The sequence below is a fragment of the Dermacentor albipictus genome, chromosome 7 (genome assembly GCF_038994185.2).
Source record: "Dermacentor albipictus isolate Rhodes 1998 colony chromosome 7, USDA_Dalb.pri_finalv2, whole genome shotgun sequence".
NCBI classification, from domain to species: domain Eukaryota; kingdom Metazoa; phylum Arthropoda; class Arachnida; order Ixodida; family Ixodidae; genus Dermacentor; species Dermacentor albipictus.
In genome coordinates this window covers 109,199,326-109,227,305 of record NC_091827.1, presented here as the reverse complement: position 1 = coordinate 109,227,305, position 27,980 = coordinate 109,199,326, and the positions used below count along the sequence as shown (strand labels likewise).

General features: G+C 43.3%; 2 protein-coding genes across 9 annotated transcripts in view; both read right to left on the bottom strand.

Annotated features, from left to right (window-relative positions):
- Positions 1-27,980, bottom strand: part of LOC135903460 (signal-induced proliferation-associated 1-like protein 2) — a 222,478-nt gene that overhangs the window by 134,328 nt on the left and 60,170 nt on the right. The window lies entirely within an intron of this gene.
- Positions 3,100-4,200, bottom strand: LOC139047448 (uncharacterized). Its single transcript, XM_070521269.1, has one exon. The coding sequence runs from the start codon at positions 4,198-4,200 to the stop codon at positions 3,100-3,102; it is 1,101 nt and encodes a 366-aa protein (XP_070377370.1).

Below are 27,980 nucleotides of genomic sequence, written 5' to 3'. Positions count from 1 at the left end.
ATTATCTTGTAAGCGACATTGGTTACTTGACGTAGAGCGTGGTAAGGGCCTTTTTAGCATGGAAGGAGTCTCTCGAAGAGGCCCACTCGGCAGCAAGGGGACCATAGTACGGGAGAGCCTGGAGAAAAGTATGTGTCATGATGACGGCGATTGTAAGCGTCCTGTTGAGTTTCCTGCAATGCCAACAAACAAGTGCGGGCAAGCTGGCATGCATGGTCAGCCTGGGCGATAGCGTCGCGGATATACTCAGTCCTCGAATCTCGTACCAAGGGGAGTGAAGTGTCGAATGCTAATACAGGGTCACAATCGAAGGGCAAGTAAAAGGGGGAATACCCAGCAGTATCGTGACGTGATGAATTAGGGGCGAACCTGACATAAGGCAGTGCCACATTCCAGTCCTTGTGGTTGCGTAAAATGTATTTCGATTACGAAGAAGTGGCAACAATATGAAGAAACCAAAATATCTGAGCCAGCAAAACACTGGCCTATGGGAAGATTCAAGATTTCAAAACTGCTTTCTTTATTTTTATTCTTCGGGTCTATTCGATTCAGCTGCACCACTTGAACCAATTCATGCGGTGCCGCACCTTGCCGTTCGTTTCAGCGGTGCAGCCTAGCGCCCCCTGCACCCTAGCGTTCGTTTCAAAAAGTGCAGCAAAGGTGCAGTGCTGGTTCAGGAATTTTCAGAACCTGCTCTGCCTGTGGTGCCACGTTGGTGCAAGCGTGGTTCACGAGCTTCCACATTTGAGAGCCGACAACAGCAGACGATGTCAGCGAACGACTTGCAGACGCTGTCTGTACTTGTAGACGGGGTACAAACTCAGGTTACCCCTGTAGTGGACGAGGATGGGAGTCGCGTTCCCCTCGGCGACGGATTTGCCTACAGAACGCCAGGTATGTTAACCCTTTTTAGTCACATGGGGTCAATTTCTTGTTGTAAGCTCCTTCAAATAAGCTGTCAGCGCCTGTGAATATGGTGAACACGATGTATTCGTTGTTTAGCTACAGCAGTGTGCCTGTTTGTCAATATGCCAGTAAGTGTATAAAATGCGTTATTCTGATCCGGAAATTTATCGCACTTTGTTTCCCGTGCAACAAACGCAGAGGGAATAGTAAGTACGTAGTAACGTGCGTAAAAATTAAAAATGTTGGCTGCGATAAAAGGAAATAAAGGAGACGTTAACGTTTATTTGTTGCATTGCATACAACAAACTCGTATGCCGATCGAGAAAAAAATTGAAGTAACTGCTGCATTCTGACACCCTCACCGATTTGTCACATATGTAGTGAAGATAAGACCATAGAACATTTTTTTTTAAGTTCTTGTCGACGATTTATTAGCTTAAGTAAACGAACCCTACAAATACCACTCCGCCTTCTTGGATTAGATTTAACTGTTCAAAGTGTGCTATCTTTGGGTGCCCCTACACTTCGGCATATCGACGGGCAGGTTAGCGCTGCCAAGATTTTCTTTTAGGATCAATGAGATTTCAACTCTAAATACAAAATTTTAAGCCTCCTTTTCATTCACTAAAATTTAATTTGAACTGTTTTATTATAAATATGGTAGAATTTCCATTTTCGTAAAATCATGCAGGCTCTACAATCTTTGTATTTTATAATTACTTAGCTATTATGAAATTTTCACTTATTTGACACTTTCCTATAAACTACCCAATTCTTGGCCAATCCCCCAGAGTGGGTACGTGCCTCTAGGTCACAAGACTCTACATGTACATCTACGTCTGAGTGCATAGGTTGACAAGTCGCTCCTCTTTACTGCTGAGCCCGCGTGTGAAGTTTCGAATACGTTAGTCCAGAGTAAATGCATACCTACAACTCAATGTGGTACTACTTTCTGTCACAGATGGAACGGTCATCACGGTGATATTTCAAGACACTGACCAGTCATCTGCCATGGAGGCAATGCCTGCGGACCTCGGCGTCACACCGATGGAGGAGCGATCCAGATCCCCCGAGGCAGAACTTTGGAGTGCTCGGAGGACCCGGTTCCTCATTTTGAAATATAAAGAGCTAAATCCTCTCGTCGGGAAAAAAGGCGGCCTTAAGCAAGTTTCATTTACTTTCTCGTTGACTTGTTTACAAAAAGTTAAATTTCAACTTTGTTTACTTTGGCGCTTGTGAGCATACTTCAGCAGCTTTTGATGTGCTAGAATTGCCAAATTTTAATCCATTACTTTTTTTTTTTCACAGGACAAAAAAGGCCATGTGGCAAGAAATTGCTCGTATGATTAATACAGAGTTCTCTGTTGTGATGACCGAGCTGCAGGTGCGGAATAAATGGAAAAGCCTTGAACGCTCATATAAGAACACTAAAACAAAAAACAATTCGTCCGGGCACTCAACGGCCTTGTGTGAATATAAAGAGTGAGTGCTGTTGACTATTGCATACAGTCTCTGGCTTTTGTATTTGCAACTAATTCTTTCCTTCTTTCGTAGAGAGCTAAGTGATGTTCTTGAGAAAGAACACCACATAACACCGACAGTGCTGATGAAGCCTGGTGCCACAATTGAGAAAGACAGCAGGTGCAGTTGCGTCATTTTGACAGAAGTTTAATTATCCCCGTTAATCCTGCACATTGTTTTTCAGCATGTCTCCCGGCGCTGATGACGGCACTGACACAGAGCCAGAATTGTCAGCGAGCAAACCCTTGCCAAGGCCTGCATCAGCTGCAGCTATGAATGCACGCCCTAAGGATGCCGTGCGAAGAAAAAAGGACACCACGTCGTTGAATGCCCTTTTAAGAGAATTTAAAGAGGCGAAGGAAGAGCGGGCCGAACGCTTTGATAGGAAAATGGCTTTGCTAGAGCGGCTCGTTACAGCTGTCGAGAAAGTTGCCACAACGGCTCCCGAATAAAAATTTTCAAAAAATGTGTGTGTGGGTGTGTTGTGTATTATCACCACGCAACACAAGACAACCATACAAAGTAGCTTGGGGCTTGCAGGCCCCAAACGTCTCGATTCTTTATCTTTCACAAACATTGTCTCAGAAAGTACATTTGCAGCATTACACAGAGTGAAGCAAAACTTATCTGCATAAGTACTGCTAGCGGCACAAGGATATGCAACTCTGTGTTTTAGCACTGCTTTTCGGCAATTGCCTTTCGCAGGCTCTCACTGTAGCCTGCCACACTGCGGTCAACAACATTGCCACTGTCCTCATCATTTCCGACTTCCTCCAAATCCGGGAGTTCCTGCAGCTCTTCGAAGAAATCTCTCTCCTCATTGCATAAGTTGTGCAGGACGCATGCGCCCATGATTATAAGGCAGCACTGCTTGATGCTGGCTGCGTCCACCAAGTACAGCCTGCGAAATCGCTGCTTGAGTATACCAAATGTCACCTCAATGGCAACTCGCTGCTGAGAATGGCACTTGTTATATTTCCTTTTCCAGGAGGGGAAGCTCCGCTGCGTATCCTTGTAAGGCGTCATAAGCCATGGTAGCAACAGATAGGCTGAATCCCCCAAGATGTAACCATTGCTGCATTTGGTTGCTGCAGCTTCAAAAAAGGGGCCTTCGCGGAGCACCCTGGCGTCGTGCGCCGAGCCGGGAAATCCAATTAGCACACCTATGAATCTATTCTCATGGTTGCATATGCCTTGCAGGATCAAAGAAGGAAACTTTTTCCGGTTGAAGTACGAGTGCGGGGATTCGGTCGGGGTGTTTATCTCTATGTGGCTTCCGTCCACGCAGCCAATTGTGTTTCGTGGCCCCTTCCCAGCGCTCTTTATTAAGAAGCCGCCCTTGCTACATTCTTGCTCTTGCTGGTCCGGCCACGCGATCACTTCTTCACTCATGCTATGTAAAAGGTTGAGCACCCTCTCAATGCATGCGTGCACAGATGACTCTGTAACATCAAATCTGTCTGCAATTGAGTACATGCTGCACTGGCTCCCAAGATAGCTCAAAACGATGAGACACGTTTTTTCGGCACTGATTCGCGCGCGCCCTCCACGAGCTGCTGGGAAGAACGGTGACGCTTGATAGCGGTCTGCAAGACAGTTAAAGGTCTCGCGTGACAGTCGGAAGAGGCGCTTAAACTCAAACTCAAAATAGCTGCCAACGACGTCTTCATAGTATCGTGGAATACGATTTCGGTCTTTCCTCACCAGCTTTACGGCCAACATTACGACCAAGTCATCGAACTCCTCATCACTGTCCGAGTCCACAAGGTCCATGGCTACTTGAACGACAGTTGAGAGTGTGGCACAGTTCATCGTCGTCGTTCAGTGCAGCAGCGATGCTCACACACAACACACACACACACCAGACCTGACCAATTTTTCTACAACCGCAAACAGCGCAACGCAAATAGCACAAGTCACATACAAATTCACCAGCGCGTAAACAACGGGCGACACGACGCAGAAGGCCTGCACAACACCTGCACCTTGGCATTCGTTTCTCCGGGGCGCTAGTGTCGCGCTGCAGCTGCACCACTGAACTGGTGCTGCAAAAGTGCGGAACTCGCCGTGAACCGCCGTGAACTGGTTCACAGTGGTGCAGGCGAATCGAACAGACCCTTCATTTTGTAAAGTTCAACAACTTCTCAAAATATGGCGCTAGCTGTCCATTTCTGCATGAGAATATTTAACTGACATCATTGTACATGTATGATGGGAGCATGAAGCATCCCGTTAGCGAGTCATCCCTGCAGCCTGTATGAGTGGAAGGAATTGCAGATGCTTTATTTCTTTTTTGAAAAGTCAAGACAGCATGAAATTTGGTGGGCATTTTGCCAATTACAAACCAATGTAAGAAGAAGGTAAGTCCTGAGGCATCTCTGATAAAAACATTTTACAATGCAACCCTTTTGGGTCAATGCTTTAGTGCTATAAAATTTTCACACCCGAAAAGCTTCTCATGTGATTCAAGTGTATCCAATCGTAAACTGAAGAAAAGGTCTTCTATTTGTAAATATGCACAAACGTCATGCTGTTGCATTTCATTTATCTTTAAATAGAAAAAGTTGTATTCAGATGGCACAGTTGCACACCTTGTGCTCTTAGCAACAAGCACACAGCACACATGGCATTTCCATGGGTGTGGAATGCACTAGCGAATGGATAATTGCTCAACCAAGATAAATTATATTAAGAACCATAACATTCACAGCAGTCCTTCTCTGAGTGTATCTTGATAAAAATTCAGTGAACATACAAAATCCAAAGATAGGAAAGGAATCTATAAATACTCAGATTGATACAATTGTATGTGGAAGAAAAAGACTGAAGGTAAGAAATCTCGCCCAGCTCTTAGGCTTTGGAAACAAAATAGCAGTGAATCGAAGAATTCAGGGCTCGAGTCTTAGTTTTACCACTATCTCATCGATTTACAATGCCCACAACTTAAAATCTTACTCACCCTGAAACCACTTTAAAGCGAACTGCAACAAAATTTCCCTTTGGTTAAATTTGTTATAAGTAGTGCATACTATTGAAACAAGTTAATACGTAAATTCAATGACACCTAAGCACTATATGCGTGCATTTTCTGGCTAGTGAATACGATGCAAATCCCAGCATGTTGTAGCCTGCAGGATTTTCTATGCACTGCAAGTGCCAGATAATCTCAGAGATCATGCCGAGGAATAGCACTAGTTCATAAAATTCTGGGTTCTGAGTCACTTCAGGCAAGTACTAATGGTGGCAATTCTTTTCTTTTTTTTTCACTTTTGGTATTAAAAGGGTCTATTTTCGCTAACTTTTCGTGATGCAACCTGTCATATTCAAACAAGACAATTACTATGAAGGCTGCTCTATATCTTCATTATCTGAAACTAGGTTTCTTATGCATTCAGAAAATTTTCATTGCAGCTGGCCTTTAGTATCCAATGTATTACGACACCAAGTGGTACTGAAGCTAATGTGCGGCCCCCTGAATGCAAGGTAGCCTGTATTCTTGTGCAAGCCATGCAATCTGGAGCATAAGGCCTCACACACACTGCTGTTTTTGAATAGTGCAAGATTGAAAGTAAAAATGCTTTGCTTCATCCCTGTCCCTTAACAGCATGTCTAAAATCTCTGCCAGAAACTTCAGTCGGCCACGAGCAATCCAAACAAATGTGCCTTGCTCTCTCTTTATCTCATCGTAAGGTGTAAAAACGCCCTCCTCGCAAGCAGTGTTGTCGCTGATAAGCAGAGTCTGCGGAGACTTGCTGACAGTGGCCCCTGGAGCTCTACTTGGCACCAACACTTCCCATTTATCAGTGAAAAGCGAGACACCCAGAAAAAGAAGCTCGCAGTCAGAAGCTGCTTGTTGTGCTATCACTGCACATCATATATCTGTACGGAGATAAGGAAGCAAGTTTTGTCCTTTCGTCTTGTAACAGTTGGAAGATGGAAGCGCAGCCATAGTCTGCGGCCAAGAAAGCACCAATACGGCTTCAAAGACGCTACCCTTGCAGATCAACAACCCGACTGCTGTGTTGTTTATGTGGGGGAACTGAAGAAACTATACTCCATTTCAAGCTAAGCAGGCAACAATGTGTAAATTGCACAAGTAGGCCTATCATAGAGGTCTGACCATGTATTTTGTAGTGCAGTTGTTTTTTATCTTTGACACTTTCTACAGAACAGCTACTTAAGGTTACATGAAATCATACACTACTATTTGTGCACCTTTGTACTTCCCGTATGCAATATGCTATATTTCAGTCAACCCGCAAGTTCTTTGTAGAGCAGTGTTTCAGCAACCAGAGCCATGCTGGTTGAAGGAATGTGTCACACTGTTCGTTCAATGATAAACAGGTTCACACTGTCATGCCTACCACATAATCATGTTCATATAATAATAACAACTACATTAAAGTATGACACTTAATGTTACATTGAACGATGTGACACACACCTTTACTTTCCTTTCATATACAATACATTATTTTTTAATCATGAATGCGAGCAGGGATAGCAGCCTCTCTAGCCTTCATAGCTTTGCCTGCTGTGTATGAAACAAATGATAGGTGAGCCTTAAGTGTTAATGCAAGATTTGTGTCCTTGTATACGAGATATTCTGCCAGTAACAATCTTCTGCAACATCGTTTTTTGCAATATGTTTGCTTCAGTCCATAATGGTACACCTTAAATATCACCTGATACACTGCGAGAACAACTAGAAAGTGAAACAATGCATGATCTCGTATGCAAAAGCATAGACTGGCCCCAGAAAAATGTTGAAGGTAAAAAGACACTGCCTCTGGTTGAACAGCCTGACATCATTTCTGTGCACACTGCTCAAGGTGCATCAAATCTCGCTATTCTCGAAGAATATCCAAAGAGGAATAATCGCATGCACCACCAACCTGTCCTTCCTTCATCAACAGTGTGTTAATTACCAATTATGACTGAAAATAGATTTTACGCAGTTCCTTTGGATTGTGAATTTTCTCATCAAATCGCAATTTCTGTAAAATTGAAAAGCACAGGTGTGGAGTTACACAAAGACTTATTACCTTTAAAGAAGGTCAAATTCCATACTCGCAGCATGGAAATCGTCAGAAAGCTATGGAGGAAGAGCGTGTACAAGTATGTAACACTTCTAAGGAAAATTGCCACATTCTCCTCCGCATCCGTTTAAGCTGGGCAAGAGAAAACATTACGATTTTCTTTACTACAGCAAACTAAGGCAACATACACCACTTGGTGCTAAATTTTGCCTATTTTCCTGCTTTTCACTTCAGTGTTATGAAAATAGTGAAACCTTCCCATGTGGAAACTGAACTGATTCAGTATCTGTTGCAAGAAAGTGAAAATATTGTCAGTCTACTAGACGCAGTAACACAAGGGCAGAAGCTTAATTTGCCTCTGTATTCTTCTCTTCAGTGCCACAGAAAGATGTCGGCAAGTAAGTTCGATTAGGAGTTACGCCTTTTTCATCTGTCGTCAATCCACTCAAAGTAGGCAGAGCCATTTCAACAAAAGAAACTGTCTACATGTCACTTTCGTGCTTCAAACATCAAATTATTTTCAGTTGCGAGAGCCTCGGGTATGCAAACGTTCAGCAAACTTTATTATTTATCTAAGCTGGTAGAATGTGACGAGTTGTTAAGGTATGCAGAAACAACGTATTCAATGTGTTGACAATTTGAAAGGGGTCGTTATGTTCAGTCCAAGAAGGTTAAAGGAAGGTGAAAACTCTTTGTGGCATCTGCTAGAGATAAACACTGATAGGCAGATAACTTTTATAGTATATTCCTTCCTGGGAGTTAATCTGGTTATGTTCACAAAATTAAACCACCACATGAGCTTGCACAGGTAGAAATGCATGATGGCAGCAAGTGTAATATGCAACAGCAGTGAACTTTCTGCACTGCTCAACTAAGCTTTTTTGCTATTTTATCCTCCTCAGGCATTGGGTGTGGCTGTTACATAGGCCTAATACCTCTGTCAGAAGGCACGTGCAATGTCATTCACAGTAAATGACATTCATACCGAATGTCATTGCAGTCTTGCATTCCTTGTCTATACGGGTACAGAAAATTGCCTTCACAATTGATGGCGATGTTTATCGGCACCTTGTGCACGCAGGCACTCGGTAATCGACATGTATACTTTTAGGTTGCGCTTCGCCCTGCGCAAATCGGTGAGGTGGTGTTCCCGCACTTTCAGCAGCGCGCGCGTCTCATCGTCGGTCTGGTGCACTTTCTGCTTCTCATTCTCCACTGACAAAGCTGCAGAGTTGGCTTCGGTGGTTGGTGGATAGGCTTTAGCGGGGCACTACTTTGAAAACAATATGCAGAAATGGAAAAAAAAGAGATGAGCATTTGTAAACATCGCCAACAAGAGGTGCTAGTGGGTGCTAGTATGGCACCCACTAGTGTGTCGTCCGGCGGCGAAAATGTGCCTCTTTTTGCGTTGACAGCGGAGGCTGCTGGAGCATGCCGGTCTATTTGAGCGCTATCTGTTGCCGCAGCCTGGAGTCATTGATGGCAAGAGGAAAAAACAAGGTGATACACAGGGCTTCCAGGATTAGCAGTTATGGTTGTCGCGGAGTTGTCATGCATGTACTCACGGACCTTGCCGATTGCTTGGTGTGGTTTTTCCTGCCGCATTCGCACATTCTTTGTGTGCCCAGCAAGCTATGGGTTTGTAGATGTGTGTATGTGCATGTGTGTGTGTGTGTGTGTGTGCACATTGATTTCCTGCATAATGACCAGAACAACTCCAGGCTGCTTCAGATCAGGCACATTCAGAAGACTGGTTGCATTCTTGCTCTTCGACGTCCTTTCGCGAAACGAAATATCTAAATGATGGTGGCTGCGTTCGTCACATAGCACTGTCTTTTTTTTTGTTATTGAAACCTGGCGACCACTTTTCTGGCTGATGCAACATGAAGGGAATCCCATACAACCCACCAGGCACAGTGCAGGTGCTCCTTCCAGGCTTCTTATAGTCATGTGTTTCGAAATACTCAAAACCGTATGCGTGCTTACCAAACGGAAGGAGCAGACGAACGTTTGTTTGTCTTGCGCAACCGAAACACTGAGCAGACGATGAGGAGCACTGCATGATCTGTGGTTGGAAACATGCAAGCTCAGATGGCGCTATTGATTTAACCTAACAGCTTGTATTATTTAACTTTTGCAAAATATAATAATTTCAATTGTGCTTTGCGAGCATTTTAGTTTATAAATGCAGACAATTTTGCACAACATATTTAAATTTCGTGCGCTTGGGGCACACCAGTCGATCACAGCGCCTACCTGGTGGCGTCATCGCGGAAGCGTCTCTGGTTCTCCTATTGTTTTGCTATACAGACGACACACTGCCCCGTCCCAATACACCCGAGTGCTAGCGTACAGTCGGAGACTGGGAACAAGAATATAGCTGCACATACCACTTCAACTATCGTGCTGTACGTCATGAAAATACTAGAAAGTTCATAACAGCAATTATGACAACTTTTACGCTGATTACATTTCGTTTTAACTTATCAATTTTGTAATTTTTTGCCAAGCCCCTGTTATCACACACACACACACACACACACACACACACACACACACACACACACACACACACACACACACACACACACACACACACACACACACACACACACACACACACAAGGATTGCACAAGTCTCGCTTGCATGAGTTCGGGAAACTCATTCAATGTGTGAATTCCATTAGCTGTGAATGTCATTCCCTATGCCCATGTAGAAGCAACAAAAATGGCATTAAAATGTCTCATTCTCTGCGAATGACATTACAGGGGCTGTATGACAGGGGTATAACGTAGTATACTGATGCAAGAGCAAAACATGCTTTTCTACAAGATAGCGCGATGGAACTTACACGAAGATAGCACTACATTTTCTTTTCATCTGCAAAGTGCAAATAAGAAAACTCCTGCCCCAATAGTGATAACAAAGGTACTTAGTTAGCCACGTCTATTGTTAGCAGGAGAGATAGTGAGAGAACAAAGCTTCAGCGGTGCTTAGCAATAAAATGCAGCAACAGCCTTGACCTCTTTTATGCAATGAGATATGGGCAGCACAAGAAGCCCAATATCCGCAACAGGGGCCTCAGAATGCACCTACTGGCAATACACTTGTTTGTATCTAAGCAGGCTGCAGGTCATATTTAAAACTGCGAGTACTATCTCCTATACTGCACACATACAGGCAAGAAGGAATTGAACGTAATGAGATGGAATGGTAAATAATAGGCGGAAGATGAAGAAACAAACATGTTAGTATGAATTACAGAGTACGCACAGGTAACCGATATTCTTGATGGAATGAAGATGAAGAAATGCTGTTGTTCAGGTTGCATTATACACAATCAGTGGCCTATTATAGATATGGGTGCCAGGGAGAGGATATGAAATCAATCCATTCTGCTGTCTCAATAGACCAATTCTTATTTGCTTTACACAATATATGACTTGCCCCAACTCCACTTCCTGTTAATCTTAACTAGAACATCAGCTGCCTGTGTTGGCAATGACTGCATAGTTCTCTTTTCAGGAATAATGGTATGCTACTGTTCACAACCTCACAGTGCCCGTTATACATGCTCCAACCAATTTTTATTTGAATTATCTTTTTTTTTCATGATCTGAATCCTCTGCAATGACTTGGCCTGGGTAGATGCACTCCTGCACAAATTTGAGAGACATAACAACAGCGCTATAGGTGCGGCAGCACAGAGGAAAGAAGCATGCAGAGCAAGTATTGCTTCAAGACATTCGCAAGCGGTCCCAAACTCTAGCTCCCTTGCCAGGCCAATCAAGGTGGCCTCACAAACTTTCCTTAACATATAAACCTTGCAATTCCTCTATTGTATCCCTTTGTGACCAATGGTTGTGACACCAGCTGAGACCCGTTGCAAGTTGCAGCTTAGATCAAAATGGACCTTCATGCCATGGCTGCTTTCATGAGAGAAGTGTAGACTGCTAGTGTGTTAAGCGTGAAGTTCAGTAAAAAAGACGAGATAGGCAGTAATTCTGTATGAGCTACCATCTCTTGCAGTGACTACTAGTCACCCTTTGTCTCTATGAGGCTACATGCCATCTTGCAGAAGTCACTGCAGGTCTCAGACAAACAATAATGCAAGCATACTACAGATTACCTAAACTTAGTCAGGAAGAGTTAAGATAAGAATGGTAGGAAGCACAACGAGCTAACAGCGACTGATGACTGTCATTTGTCCATTTTGCAAAAATGCACTCACAGAATCCAATGTGTGACATTATACAAGCATCAATTTCAAACGGAAAGTTCATCCACTTCACTTGCTTGACTTGAACAGCATTGCACCAGTTAATAAAGGGACACTACAGAAGAAATTTAAGTTAGGCCGTATTAGTAATCTAAGCTTCTGCAACAGCGAAATGTCCATAGTTATTATAAGGATAAACCAGACAAGATGCAAAAACAAAAGATGGGCTGTGATGCCTCCCTAAAATTCTTCCAATCATGTATAAAGAGGGATTATACTGCGCTCTAAAGTAGCCAGAGACTTGCCCAACCAAACATGGCTATAGTTGGTGCAAAGCTGATGCAAACACGAGGTTCAGACAATTTCACTCGTCATGTCTCTCATTTCCGTCAGTCTTGGGCGACGGATGAGCCACAGATCCCTACTATTTAGCCTGACTGCAGTGCTTGCAACCTACGAAGTTCCGAGAACTTCCCCTGCACTAAAACAACCAAAATACAAAACCACCGAAATCTGCAACGTTGCACCACAATTTTGCGCAGTTCCTGCACAAAATTTAAGAAAAGTGAACTTTGACATTCGTTCCCTCCATTTTCTTCCACATTAACCCTTTCTTGCCATATCAACGAAATGGGAATTGTGAAAGACCCCCGGACCAATTTAATACCCCTGAAACTCAGGCAGACTAAGGTTCTTTAAGTGAGCCCCTTTGACGCTGAAGGACCCCTTACTAAAAGGAGTTTTGCCGCTGATGCACGATACGGCGTGGTCTCCTTTATAAATTTTGAGTAAACAAAGCAGCAAAGCACATGGCACTGCTTCTTTAAATGAAACAGGCAAAATGTTCAAATACAATGCATTTGGTCAAATTGCATCACTACTAACTATACGATTGTTTTTGCAAGCACTACAATTATTAATAATATGCCACTGTGTTTCAAGTTTTGCGTTCTTGGAGAGCTGAGTACACAGTTACACCTTTAGGCCTATCAAGGAGTTAGGCTTTCTCCCCTCCTGCAAGGAATTTTCACTGAAAAAAAGATGCCCCTTGCTGTGCATCACCTTGTGGGAGCCCCTTTATGGTAGATGCTTCCTACACCAAATGCCCTTAGAGTGCGTGTGTCAGGGGTCCAATATGACGTAATGTTGCTATGTAGATTTCATTTAAAGGTGTACTGATATGACATTTCTCACCTGCCAAATTTTTTTTTGCTGTTAAAGGTTCAAACTGCAAATTTTAGGGAAAAAATAAGGTACAATGCACAAGTTTGAACCCATATGAAGTAAAGCAGTTATTTAAATGCCGTACAACTTAAACTCATGAATATGAGGTGCTGCCCAAAAGTTCCGGGAATTCAGAGGTAAACAAACAAAAAAAAAGCTGTTCATTGTAATGCCTATCAGCACTGTCTCCTTCAAAGTAGTCCCCCGGAGCATGTATACACCAATCCCAGCATTTCTGCTGCGATTCCATGGATTCGTGGCACTCTCCAGGTGAATGTGTGTTGAGGACCTATTCCGACTTGATCTCTTCAACAGTGTGAAACCCCTTGATGCCCCTTCAACAGTGTGAAACAGTGTGATGCCCCTTCAGGCTCAACTTCAACTTTGGGAACAAGAAAAGGTCGCAGGGGGCGAGGTCAGGTAAACAGGGTGGGTGCAGAAGCACTGTGATTTGTTTGGAAGTCAGGGACTGTCGAACAACGAGCGATGTGTGAGCGGGTGCATTATCGTGATGAAGGAGCCAGTTGTTCTTCCACTTCTCCGGACATTTGTGATAAATGCTCTCTCTTAAGCGTCTCAAAACGTTACACTAAAGCTCCCTATTCATGGTTTGTGCAGGAGATATGAATTCGTCGTGCACAATTCCATGTAGGTCCAAAAAGACAATGAACATGGTCATCCCATTGCCACGAACTTGGCGTGCTTTTTTTGGCCGCTGGAAATTTGGCAACACCTATTGCAATGACTGCTGCTGTTTCAGGATTATAGCCTAAACCCTTGTCTCATCCCCCGTTATTACACTGCAGAGGAATGAGGGATGGTCTCCTACTTGTTGCTTCAATTCCGCATAGACAGAAACATGGTGCAGCTTCTGTTCCTTCTGACACGAATTTTGCAGCAATGCGCCTCGCGTTCAAAAGATCTGTCAAAATTTGCTGAACGATGCCATACAATATTCCTACAATGACGCAGACATCCTTTATCGTTAGCCTGTGATTTCCAATGATAGCCTTACGAACTTCCACTATCATTTCCAGTGTTGTACTCGTTGACGGGCGCCCAGAACGTCATCACTGTCAACATACATTTGACCCTCTTTGAAGCATTTATGCCATAAAAACGTCCTATTTTGGCTCATGGTGTTGATTCCAAAAGCGTCCTCTAGCATATGATGAGCTTCTGCCACAGTTTTGACAAGTAACAAAACTTGGTGCAAATCCTTTGCTCCTAGAAGTCTGCCACATTGGTTGATGCACCAAATAAGTGAAACATTGCATTGCAAAACAACTTTCCAAAACAATACTTCTTCTTAGATGCAAGTCGTTCAGCCCCCTGATCTGCAAGGCATACTGGTAGCTACATCTAGTAGCAGAAATGTGTACCGTGCTCAGTTTGCTCGCACTTCTTTAATTCCCGGAACTTTCAGGTAGCATCTCATACAATTGTGTTTGTCTACATCCTGCACAATATGTAATCTCATGCAATAGTTATGTTAATGCGGTACAGGAATCTCGAGCTATGCCAAAATTCAGATGCAAAGTTAGGTACAATGACAAAACCAATGTGTGATGGTCATCAAGGGGAGAATGGCGAGGAGAGGTATATGCACGGAGGAGTACAATAGATATCTAGATACGTTTGAGGTTTGTGCACCCCCTTCTGTCACAGTGGAACACAACCATTCTGTATGTTGGCCAGAAATGAGCTCCTACAAAGTGACAGATACCCAATGGATCAAGAAGGGGCTAGCCCTAACAAAAAAAAAAATTATGGAAAACAAAGATGCCATTGAATATCCTGAGCAATTCCACTGAGAGGTTCATGTGATTGAGGAATACATATGTATAGACATTACGTACAGGTTTATGCCGTAGTTCAGTTTATGATTAATGCAGAACGGAGGTACACTTATTGACACTACATTGTTGGTCATGGGCTTGGGTGCCCTCAACTGAGAAATTGAAATCCAATGATCCATGCCGAACCTCAGGGATGTTGGCAAAAAAAAGCTACAGTGTAAAGGAACAACAGCACCAGTGCTTCATTCCACAACGAAGCTAGCATGGCAAAGGTGACAATGCGAAGCAATTTCATTTCATTTCCTTAAGGACCCCATTGAAGGGGTATTAGATAAGGGGTGGTTTCACACATGAAAAATTGAAAGCCATATTTTTGCTACAGTGCAAGGTAATTTGTTACGGTGTTTAAAAATGAGGAGGGACAGTTTATGACTGATTTTGTTAGAAAGGCCGTTCCAGTCTGTTGCTGCACGAAAAAAGAACGAAGACGAAAAAGTGACAGTGTGCGTATGCCGGTGCGCAACTTGTTGCAGGTGACCGGTGCAACTGGAGATGCGTGCGGGGGAAAGAATGTATGGTGGCTTGACAAGTGAGCTGTAAAAGAACTCGTGAAAAAGACAGACTAGCAATGCGGCAACGAGATGCAAGCAATGATAAGCTGGATTCTGTTTTCAGTGCCGTTATGCTGACGTCGTAGGAGTGCTTAGAATGAATAAATCTTGTAGCTTGATTTTGAAGCGATTCAAGTTGATTGACGAGATATACTTGATGGGGGTTCCAAATTTCTACTTTTGCCTTGACGAGAGACTGACAGGCTAGTAATTTTATATATTGGGGGACGTGGCACAAAAGGCGTTTTAAAAACCCGAGTGTTTTGTTAGCAGATGAAATGATGTCCATACTGTGCGTTGCCCAGGTTAAATCACTACAAAGGGTTACTTCAAGATATGTACAGATGATATGACAATGTACAGATGATCTTCAGATGCTGGATGCTCTCAGAGAGCTGCTTCTCCTCCACCTGCCAAAAATCTGCCAAAGATGCTCATTGAAGGAGGGCCAATTAAGGAAGTCTTGCTCGCGATTTGGAAACCATGTCTTGGTGACTTTCGTGGTGTAGCACACTGCATAAAGCAATTTTGTAGCATGGTCCCAGAGGGTGAAAAAGCTTGATTTATCATATCTTTTCAGCCAGACTTCAACGTCACCACCCGGAAAGCCAGCGAACATTTCAGAATCATAGTGACTGGTGGATCTAGGAATCGGGCCACTGGACAGAGCGAGCTCACCTTGCAGCTCTGTCAGTGGGCACTCGTATGATGATGCGAAGCAATGACAACGGCTATGCACAGATGAGGCCCATATAAATGCTCAAATATAGTTTGCAAGTGTTACAGTGGCCTATAGAATTAACTACAATATATTTGTTTCTTCAAACCAGCTTTGGCACTGAAGACCTGGATGCGTTGTGATGTCCATGAGACACAGACTCACTACAATTCTACAAACACTGCAGACGCCACATGCAAGCACGCTCAGAAGAAACATGTGCAGCACTCCAGTTTATCAATGCAATTAGCATTGATTGCCTACTCCAGCAATTTCGAGCCTGCCTGCCTAGCTATCTATCCTCTTACACCAATCCAGTGGCCTAAGTTGTGTACTTGTTTGGTAACTTGGTATCTGCTCCTGGTCGTGATGCCGTCTTGGTCGTTTCGTCATCATCATGCCAGTGTGGTGATAGTACTCTTGTCATGCTGTTGTCGTCACACCTCCTACTGTGTGATGATCGATCGATCAATCGTCAGTACAGGCGACATTTTCCAGTCCAAATTAAGTAGGAGGGAAAATATACCTCGCTCAGAGAAAACAACATCCGGCATCACAGATGGCAGTGCACACCTTCTGTACTGGAGGTATAGATTAAAGGTAGCACAAGCCTACGCTCTAACATCCAGTCACTATGTGAAGAAGTAGATCAGTTTTATGAAGATGCTGATTTAGCAATGAGAAAGGTGCAAACTCAGCATGCTGTAGTAATGGGCGACTTCAATGCAAAGGTGGGTAAAGCAGGCTGGTAAAAAAGCAATTGGCAACTACGGCCTTGATTCTCGGAATGCTAGAGAAGAGATGCTGGTAGAATTCGGAGAAAGGAATAAGTTTCGAATAATCAACACCTTTTTCAGGAAGCACAGCAACAGAAAGCGGACCTGGAAAAGCCCTAATGGTGAAACAATAAATCAAATCGATTTCAGACTTTCTGCTGATCCCAGCATAGTGCAGGATGTAGAAGTGATAGCTAGGGTAAAGTGCAGTGATCATAGGTTAGTGAGGGCTAGGATGCACCTCAATTTGAAGAGAGAAAGAGTAAAATTGGTCAAGAAGAAACAGGTCAAGCTAGAGGCAGTAAGGGTAAAAGCAGACAAATTCAGGCTGGTACTTGAAAACAAATATGCAGCCTTAGAACAGAGATATGAAGATTACATAGTGATAATAAATGAAACCGTAACTAGGCTGGCTTCAGAGGCAGCAACTGAAGTGGGAGGCAAGACACCAAAGCAACTGGTAAGCAAGCTCTACCAAGTAACAAAGGACCTAATAAAGAAATGACAAGGAATGAAAGTGTCCAACTCAAGAGATAAGATAGAATTCACGGAACTGTCAAAACTGATCAACAAGGCAAAAATAAATGATGTTCGAAACTATAACATGAGAAAGACTGAAAAGCCATAAAAAACGAACGCAGCCTGAAATCAGTGAGAAAGAAACCTGGCATAAAACAAACCAAGACGCATGCACTGAAAGATACGCAGGGTAATATCATCAGCGATCTCAAAGATATAGTAAAAGTAGTGGAATTCTATACTAACCTGTACAGTACCCAGAGGAGTCAGGATACCTCCATTAGATACAGTAATGAACAGGATACAGAAACTCCTCCTATAAGTGGCGATTAGGTCAGAAGGGCCTTGCAAGACATGAAACAAGGAACAGTGGCAGGAGAAGATGGAGGAGACATAATGCTTCGAATCTGGCAGCTCTTTATATGAAGTGTCTACAGACTGCAAGGGTCCCAGTAAACTGGAGAATGCAAACATTATTCTAATCCACAAAAAGGGAGACAAAGAGCTGAAAGATTATATGCCCATTAGCTTACTCCCAGTATTATACAAAATATTTACCAAACTAATCTCCAATAGAATAAGGGCAACACTGGATTTCAGTAAACCAAGAAAACAGGCTGGCTTAAGGAAGGAATACTCTATAATGGATCAAGTCCATGTCATTAATCAGGTTATCGAGAAATCCACAGGGTACAATAAGCCTCTCTATAAGGCTTTTTATAGGTTACGAAAAGGCATTTGATTCAGTAGAGATACCAGCAGTCATAGAGACATTATGTAATCAAGGAGTATAGAACGCTTATGTAAATACCTTGGAAAATATCTACAGAGGTTCTACAGCTACCTTAATTCTACATAAGTAGGAATATACCTATAAAGAAAGGGGTCAGGCAGGGAGACACAATCTCTCCAATGCTATTCACTGCATGCTTGAAAGTATTCAAGCTATTAAACTGGGAAGGCTTAGGAGTAAGGATTGGCGGCAAATCTCGGCAACCTTCAGTTTGCCGATTAGATTGTTTTATTCAGCAACAATGCAGACAAGCTACAACAAATGATTGAGGACGTTAACAGAGAGAGTGTAAGAGTGGGGTTGAAGATTAATATGCAGAAGACAAGATAATGATGAATCGCCGAGCAAGGGAACAAGAGTTCAAGATCGCCAGTCAGCCTTTAAAGTCTGTGAAGGAGTATGTTTACTTAGGTCAGTTAATCACAGGGAACCCTGATCATGAGAAGGAAATTCATAGAAGAATAAAAATGAGTTGCATCGCATACGCAGACATTGCCAGCTCCTGACTGGAAGCTTACCATTATCATTCAAAAGGAAGGTGTACGATCAGTGCATTTTAACAGTGCTGACATACGGGACAGAGACTTGGAGACTGACAAAGAAGCTTGAGAACAAGTTAAGGACCGCGCAAAGAGCAATGGAATGAAAATTGCTAGGCATAACGTTAAAGATACAGAAGGAGAGCGTTTTCAATCAGAGAACAAGCAAGTATAGACGGTATTCTAATTGACATCAAGAGGAAAAAAATGGAGCTGGGCAGGTCATGTTGTGCAGCGGTTAGATAACCGTTGGACCATTAGGGTTACACAATGGATACCAAGCGAAGGGAAATGCAGTCGAGGATGGCAGAAGACTAGGTGGAGCGATAAAATTAGGAAATTCGCAGGTGCCAGTTGGAATCAGTTGGCGTAGAACAGGGGTAATTGTAGATCGCAGAGAGAGGCCTTCATCCTGCAGCGGACATGAAACAGGCTGATGACCACATGCTTAGCAGCGCTAGACCAAAGCTGCTAAGCAACCATGGCGGGTCATACAGCAGTCATCGCGTCGTTGTCATCATACACTCATGATCAACCCAGTGTCTTCATACCGTTATCATCATGCATTGGTCATCATACCAATAATGCTTGTCATGATACCACCCCAGTTGTTCTACTGTCGTAATTCTTACTTGAACATTCGACTTTGGTCACGCCACCGTTGTCACACAGGCTTCATTACACCATTGTTGTCCTCGTGCCACTGTTGTTTTACAGTCGTCATCACTTCAGTAATATCATTGCAGTGTCGTCATACTGCCTTCATGGATCCACCAGGATTTCTTCTTTGTCATTCTATTGTGATCATGCTGTCATCATTGTTATTATAATGCCGTTATGTCAGCATCGTCAGACAGTCAATATTGTCGTGAGAAGAAAAGGCCGGCTGTCAGTTCCAAGCGAACAGTCGTTTACTGTTCGATTCTGCAGCAGCTACCACACACACTTCATAATTGGCTTCCTGCATTACTAGCGCGTGGCATTAACCCTCCCTCCCCAAAAAAGAAAAGAGACTACTTCTCGATGCGACTACACGAAAGTTTGGCCAAAAGAAGTTGGGGACAAGGTAAATGCCACAAGGAGAAAATAAAAGAAATAAGAAAGACAATGGACGTGAGTACAGGGACTGCACCACAAAGTTTGTGAATGGGAGTCAGCGCGAGTGGTAAGACTTCATCCTGGTAATGTGAACAATGTCAGAGGAACATGATCTACGGGAGTGGTGCGATGTTTCGGCTGGAACAACTCCGTAGTTGACAGGACATGGACAATGCAAGACTATGTAGGGTCCAAAGTATTGGCACAATAATTTTTCCGAGTGGTCTCGTCGACGTATAGGGGTCCAAACCAATATGAGATCGCCCGGGTTGTATATGTTATGTCTCGATGGCCTATGTTGTATCGACGAGCATCTTGACTTAGTCGTAATATAATTCGTTGCCGTGCAAGGTGCTGCGCTTCATCGGCACGCTGAACAAAAGCCTCTGTATCTGGTGTTGTACGTTGAGAGGAAGTTGGTAGGAGCATCACGTCAAGCATAGTGGTGAAGTCACTTTTAAGTTTTTAGCACACAAAAAGGGACGAGAGACAGAAGTACTACGCGGACACAGTGCTACGTCTGCGCTGTGTCCGCGTAGTACTTCTGTCACTCGTCCCTTTTCGTGTGCTAAAACGTAAAAGTTATGGAATACAAACATGCCCAAACTAACTCTCTTTCAGGTGGAGTCATGTCCACAGACCAGGCGAAAAGGAGGAAATCCAGGGGTTTCTTCTAGCGGAGTGTTCTATGCGAATGTTGCATACGGAAGCAGTTCATCCCAACTTTTATGATCCCTGGCGACATACATAGAAAAACATATCTGCAATCGTTTTGTTAAGACGCTCAGTTAACCAGTTAGTCTGCGGCTGATATGCAATTGCCGTATGGTGTGTTGTTCCATTCAGCTGCAGAATATCTCAGACCAATTGCGCAGTGAAGGCTGTACCGCGTTCTGTGATGACAGCGGGAGCACTATATCGAAGGACGATACTTTTGACAAAGAAGTTGGCGACATCTGAAGCAGTAGCTCGCTGAATGGCTTGTGTTTCGCAGTATCGAGTGAGGTAATCGGTGGCGAAAACGATCCAGCAGTTATCAGCCGAAGACTTGGGAAACGGGCCAAGTAAATCCATCCCGACTTGTTCAAAATGTAAGCAAGGAGGTCGTACAGGCTGAAGCAGACCCGCTGGTGTCATTGGTGAAATTTTGTGACGTTGGCAATCTCAACAACTTCTGACATACTGTTACACGGTTTTTGTGAGTTTTTGCCAGTACAACTTCTGCTTGATCCTTGCCAGAGTATGCGTGAAACGAAGATGCCCAGATGTTGGTTCGTCATGGCATGAGCGTAAAATGCTGCCGCAGAGAGAAACGGGGCGGAACAACAGGCAGGAAAACGGTTTTCGTAGAGCGAAAGCTCCGCTTGTATAGGATGACGCTGCGTAGGCTGAACAAGGACAAGTGACATGTGAACTGCCACGGGGGTTGTTGGCAGCTTCCTTCAAGGTATTCAATGAAATGTTGCAGCTCGGAATTTCGGCATTGCTGTTGAGCTAGGTTTAAAGACGGAAGAGTACAAAGAAAACCACAGTCGTCAGTACCTAGTGGTGTGGATTCGACGGCGGCACAGAAAAGACAATCGGCATTTGTGTGTTTGTGACCAGACTTATAGACTACTGTCACGTCAAATTCCTGCAACCGAAGGCGCCATCTTGAGACGGCCTGAGGGATCCTTGAGATTTGCCAGCCAGCAAAGAGAGGGGCATTCGTACAAGTATGGCTGGAACTTCTGGATAGACCACACGGCTGCCAGACATTCCTCTTCAGTTGCCGAGTATTTTTTCAGCAGCAGACAATGTGCGGCTGGCATAGCCAATAACGCATTCAACACCAGCTTGAAATTGTACGTGTTGCTTTGAGACCAACATTGCTAGTATCAGTATGCACTTTTGTGTCAGCCTCTGTGTCAGACTGACCAAGGATCAGTGGTGTCTGCAGACGTCGCTGAAGGTTGTGGAAGCAGTCCGATTGTGCCGGGCCCCAAACAAATGTGACATTCTTGACGAGTCATTGCAAAGGTTTGGCAATCTCACAAAAATTGGGCACAAGACGGCGGTAACACGCACAAAGCCCTAAAAATCAGCGGACATCGTGCTTTGTCTGCGGTATCGGGAACAGAGCAACTGCCATGGCTTTGTCAGGGTCAGGGCAAACACCAGTGCTGCTGACAATATGACCCAGAAATTTAGGCTCCTCATATACAAAGTGACATTTTTCGGGCTTCAGAGACAGGCCGGCGGTGTGGATGGCCTGAAGAACTGCCTCAAGCCGCTCTATGTGTTGCTCATACGTGGTGGAAGAAACTACATCGTCTAAGTAGACTAAACACGAGTGCCACTTGAGGTCCGATAAAACTGTGTGCGTCATGCATTGAAATGGGGCCAAAGCGGAACACAATCCTAAAGGGAGGACCTTAAATTCATAGAGACCGTCGGGTGTTTTAAACACCATTTTTTCCCAGTCTCGTTCGTCAACTTCAATCTGCCAGTACCCATTATGCAGATCAATTGAAGAAATGTAACGGGCATGTCGCAGGCGATCCAAAGAGTCGTCAATCTGAGGAAGGAGATTAAACGTCTTTTTTGCGATCTTGTTCAGTTTAGGATAATGGACAGAAAATCGTAGTGAACCATCTTTCTTCTTAACTAGTACATAGGTGAAGCCCAAGGACTCGTCAATGTTTGAATGACATCATCAACACAGTCATTGTGTGAACTGCTTAACGAGACTTTCATTCACGCAACAGATAAGCTGCGCATTGCTCATGGTACGAATCGTCTTGAATATAAGCCAATACTTTCATGCACACAGACATCATACCTTCCTGAGATAGCAGAAGCTGAGCTATGGAATATGATAGGTAGAATGAAGATGTTCAAACCATCAGGTTTTGATAAGATCCACGTACGGGATCTGTACTACAACTTTAACAAACTAAAATGTGCGATTCTCAAAATACTAAACGGAATATTAGAAACCAGAATGATGCCTAAAGAATAGAAAATTTCGATAGTGAGACCTGTGTACAAAAGTTAAAAAAAAAGTGACTGCGCAAACTACAGACCGATTTCTATTATACCTGCCCTGGCTCATATTTTGGAAAAGCATGTGGCATCCGTTATGCAGTCTTTCTGCGATAAACGTTCATTAAACAACCCGGCACAATATGGGTTCACAAAGGACTGGAACACAGCTACGCTCTTAGAAGAATTCTCGGATTACATTAACACCACAATAGGAAACAATCGCCTTATGCTAGCACTGTTTTTAGACCTATCAAAGGCATCTGATACTATTGATCACGCCTTATTGTTGCAAAAGCTGAACAACTTAGGTTTCAGGGGCTGATTTCATCAATTCCTTGAGGGATATTTCACAGACAGATCACAGTGTGTTAGAATTGCAAACAAATACAGTGAATTTAAAGCAATAAAATTCGGTGTTCCGCAAGGAAGTACTCTGGCCCCATTACTATTTAATATCTACGTCTCTAAACTAGGTTTTTTGTATTTAAGATCAAGAACCTTCCAATATGTAGACGACACAGCATTAGCACTAGAACTTACTGATCTAGACCTTGGGTGCAAAGTGTTTCAACAGGATGTGTGCAGAGTAATAGACTGGCTGACACAAAATTCAATATATATAAATCTGCAAAAAACAAAGCTTATCTGTTTTAGAAACCCACACAAATGAATGCTCATAAGTGAGTCTATCTTTTTACATAACTCACATTGTGCTCCGTGCACATGTAATGCTATACCATTTGAACAAGCGATCAAGTATCTCGGAATAATATTTGATCAGCATATAACATGGAATGATCATGTGCAGTATATATGTAACAGGCTTAGAGCTGGTGTCTGCGATGATGTACAACCTAAGAGGTAAAACTTCGATGTATGGCTGAATCTGTTATAACCTACAGTATTACATTGTATGGAACTTGTTCCGATCACAAAATGGGAGCCATAAACCGCATAATTAAAAGAATAGTAAACAGTGTAACCTACGAAATTATGCTGCAACAGGCTGACAAGGAGGAACAATACAATAGGCTTAGCATACTGGAAATGCGTGAACTATTTTATTACACTGTGCTCACGCGTCATTACTATGCAAAGGATTTCAAAGTACCCGTCAAGAAAAATATATACATTAAGCCACGGTGCTTTACACATTACAGGAAAAATATAAGGCTATATTACGTGCCACGGATATTTAATGAACTTGGAGAAGCGTTTGCAAATATCAAAATTAAACGAGAAATGACTAAATCAATAAATAAATGGTGCTCATCTTTGCGGAAAAATCACTGATGGCCTCCTCCATGTAGAAGGTTGCTTTCCTGGGTTTGCTCCTTAGATGTTCTGTGAGTTGTGATATGGCTCATTGTCAAGCTATTATGATGGCTATTATTGTTCTAGCTGTGGATTGATGTTGATGTGGCTGGTCAAGCCCACATCGCTGTGTTCCTGAATCGAGATTGTCGTTACCGAAGCACAGGCGTCAGACTCGTCCACTGTTTCAAAGTAGGCCATGGTATTATGCCTCGTAAAGTGCTTCTATTTGCCATTGAAGTTGGTAACTAGGGTCGTGGTTTGCCCGTTTTGGAGCTCTACGAGGCCTCGTGCGACGGCGACTTCTCGATCCAGCAAAATGATGAGGTTACTTCGGTGGTGCCTATCCCTAGTTGGCCTTGGGGGCATTCAACGAGGACGAAGGTGCTACATCAAGGCGGTAACGTCATGCAGTCAATGACCACGCATAAAGCCGTGTGATGATGATAATCCTCCACACTCGTATCTAAAGAAACACAGTTAGAAAAAGTCGCGAACAAGTGACGCAGATTAATAATTGCCCAATACTACTGGAGAAAATCCATGCCCAATATAACCACCCGAGAACACTTGGGCAGCACAAGGAAAGACGCTACGAAGGGTGAAGTAAAAATTGCAAGTCTGGCGGTACATCGTCCAATGAGTGACACCAAGTGTCCTCCAGCTGTAATAAGATGTGGCCCGTCCCACGCTGTGAGCACCTTGCGTAGCCGAGTGGCCAGTGAGGCACTCATAACTGAGTAATTAGCTCCCATATCGAACTGACTGCTTGCCTTTCCTCCCACGACAAACTGGTAGAGGTGTGCGGTAATATTATGCATTCATTGTCATACCATCATCGTCACTGCATTGCCCTTATTTCATCATCGTCTCACTGTCATCATTACATGCCATCGTCACCACATTGTCATCACACCGACTTCGTTTTTCCATCAACGTCATACCGTGTTTGTCATTGCATTGCCGTCATACAGTCATCGTAATGCTGCCATGCTCATGGACAATCTTGGCAAATGAGTGCCATAGCAAGGTGGGACAATACCGGAGTGTTTCGTATGTTAAATAAACTACATATGTTAAATAAATGTGACAGAAATATGGCGTATGGCTACACTGCTCAAATGCTAATCATATTACCAGTGACAGTCACAAGTTCTGCCCCAATTTTTCTTTTCATAATCAATGCCATCATATCTACACGTGTTCCAACATAGCAAATTTTGCTTTGTGTCCTGACATCACAACACTATGGTGCCAGATGGCACCAGGTCTGGCGTTTGGAAGCAAACTTTAGTATCAAATTTAAATATTGAATTGTGTTTTCTAACCCTCGCACTTGCTAAATGTAATCGTTTTTGCATGTGAGAAGCACATGGTAGAGTTTTAGAAACTTTGAAAATACATTTGGAAGGGGAAACAGCACATAAGATGAGTAAGAAAGATTGACAACATGCAATCTTCCGTAGTCCTTGTCTTATGTGCTGTTTCCCCTTCCAAATGAAATGCAAGCTAGCCCAACATCAAATTGAAAATATATGTTAGCAATCCTTTAAATGCCAATTTGACCTTTGAGCGAAGGGTGACTAGTACAGACTAGCCGAAGCTGGAGTACACGCACAATTCTGCAAGTCAGGCAAAAGCCACAAGTCGGGCATGAGTGACAGCTGCACTTATGTGCCAAGGAAATGGTAAACAGTGCCCTTCTGTTAGGTTAGGCCGCAGTTTTATGTGGGGAGCTTTTTTTGAAGAGTGTCTGCCACTTGGCCCTGTCAATCAACCACACTCTTCTAAAGTTCTGGCACGGAGACTTTCCTTGACATCATCTTGCCACCCCTTGATTGATTGATGGGATTTAAAGTCTCAAATGAAAGACAGGCACTCCAATAGATCCCGTAGCTTGAGATAGATTTCAACACCTAGTTTTCTCAAAAGTGCACCTCATGGGCGTACTTGCATTCTGCGTCCACTCATTTACAGCCACCAAAGCCAAGAATTCAACTCGTGACCTAGAGAGTGTTGGAAATAAAGGGGCCATTGAATTCGTAAAAGTGCGCAGAACACCAAAGATGTGGAAAATTATAACGCATTCCTTATCAGCACTGGCTTGTACCAAAGAGGATGAAAGTCAATCAAATGCCGGCATAATATTAGCCATAGTGAAGCACCTGACTAACGCATGGCATACCTTGTGAACACATGCTTTGTGATAGTACAACACACGATTCTTGAAGTAGTGGTCTACACCTGCGATTCCCTTGGGATTTTGAGCTCGCAAAAAGCACCGTCACTCTCTTAAGTAGATGTGCTTTCAAACGGCATATACAAAGCATGGCTTGCATCTTGTCAAGAGGGTCTCATCTGCTCACACCTGTGTCCATTTTCATTTCAACGAATTAAGACAAAGGTTACACATACGTTGTTATGATCGATTCCTTGCATAAGCTTAACTTGCAATCAATGGTCATAACTAGTTTGTGACCGTTTTTTTTTTTTTAAGTTTTAATAACAAATGAGTCAAATGTGAAAGCAAGAATCAAGACACTATACCGATTGCATTTTTTATTTGAGCGTGATGAATTAGGATATATATGAAATATTTTGCTTGTTTTGAGGTTATGTGCCTGTTCAACAGGTTTCAGCTTGTCACCCAGCTTTTGAAGTGCTTAAATGAAACTCAGTAAACACCCATAAGTACATAAGAAACTTGGGCTCGGTCAGTGCAAGATGTTATTTAACAAAACAGTGCTAAATCAGACAAGTACTAAGTACCTTACTTAGTCTCTGATTTAGCAGTCTTCTCAAATAAGGAAAGTAGCGAAATAAGTTCAGTAGCATGACAATACTGCAGATTGCAATACTACATGCGAAACTTTCATAGCTGACGACCCCATGCAGCTTGCACACTGCAAGTTTCCAATGGAACACCAAATCCAGCACTCGATCCTTAGCTCAAACAAAGGTTGTTACCGCAGGTTTTATTACTTGAAGTACTTCAAAGGCATGGTTTGCTGGATGGGCCTTGATCGTGCATGGAACCTGTGGCACTGGACTTGTAACAGTTGTGGTGGACCTACACATGCAGTATACAAAGCCTACTTGCAATGGGGAGCTCCCAAAGTGTCTTATACCCGTGTCACACGGGCACATTTGGAAGGCCTTCCAGTCGACGGCCTTCGAAACGCCAGAACTCTTTCGACTCAAAGGAGTTGTCGCGCTGCTACACGGCACTTTTCAAAGGCCGTTGAGTGGTTCCGGAGTTTCTCGCCAAATTGTGTGGCGCTGCGTATCTTTATTTTCGTTTTCATGTCACAAAAAGTTAAACAGCATTAAAACCACATAAAAGCACTATAATTTCTTTTATGTTTGTTTATACATTAAAACAATTGTTTATACACTGTCTTATATGTATGTTTAGTTTTTAAGTTGTTGAGCAGCGAAACTGCGGCAACGTTTGCGTCGCTGTTGTCGAGAGTGTGTGTAGTTCGCGCATATCAAGTGGCAAAAATACTTTATTGAATAATTGATAAGACTCATATATAGTATTTTTAGAGCATTTTGGTTTGATTTGTTCTTTCTAACCGTGAGTTGGAGCACACTGTGAACGAGAGGGCATGTTCGCGCTGTTTCCGTTTCCGTTGCTCAAAGGCCATCGAGATTTCGATAGAGTTGTAAGGTGCTCCGTTGACTCGATAGACTATTGACTCGGCGGCCGTCGAAACCGCCCGTGTAGCAGCTCGAACTTGACCTTTGAGTCAACTGACTATCGGTTGGAAGGCCTTCCAAACGCCCGTGTGACACGGGTATTGTTTGTTTAGGATGACTGCACCAACATAGGCAGTTGCAGCCACCTTTCTTTTACTTTTCTTGCATGATGAC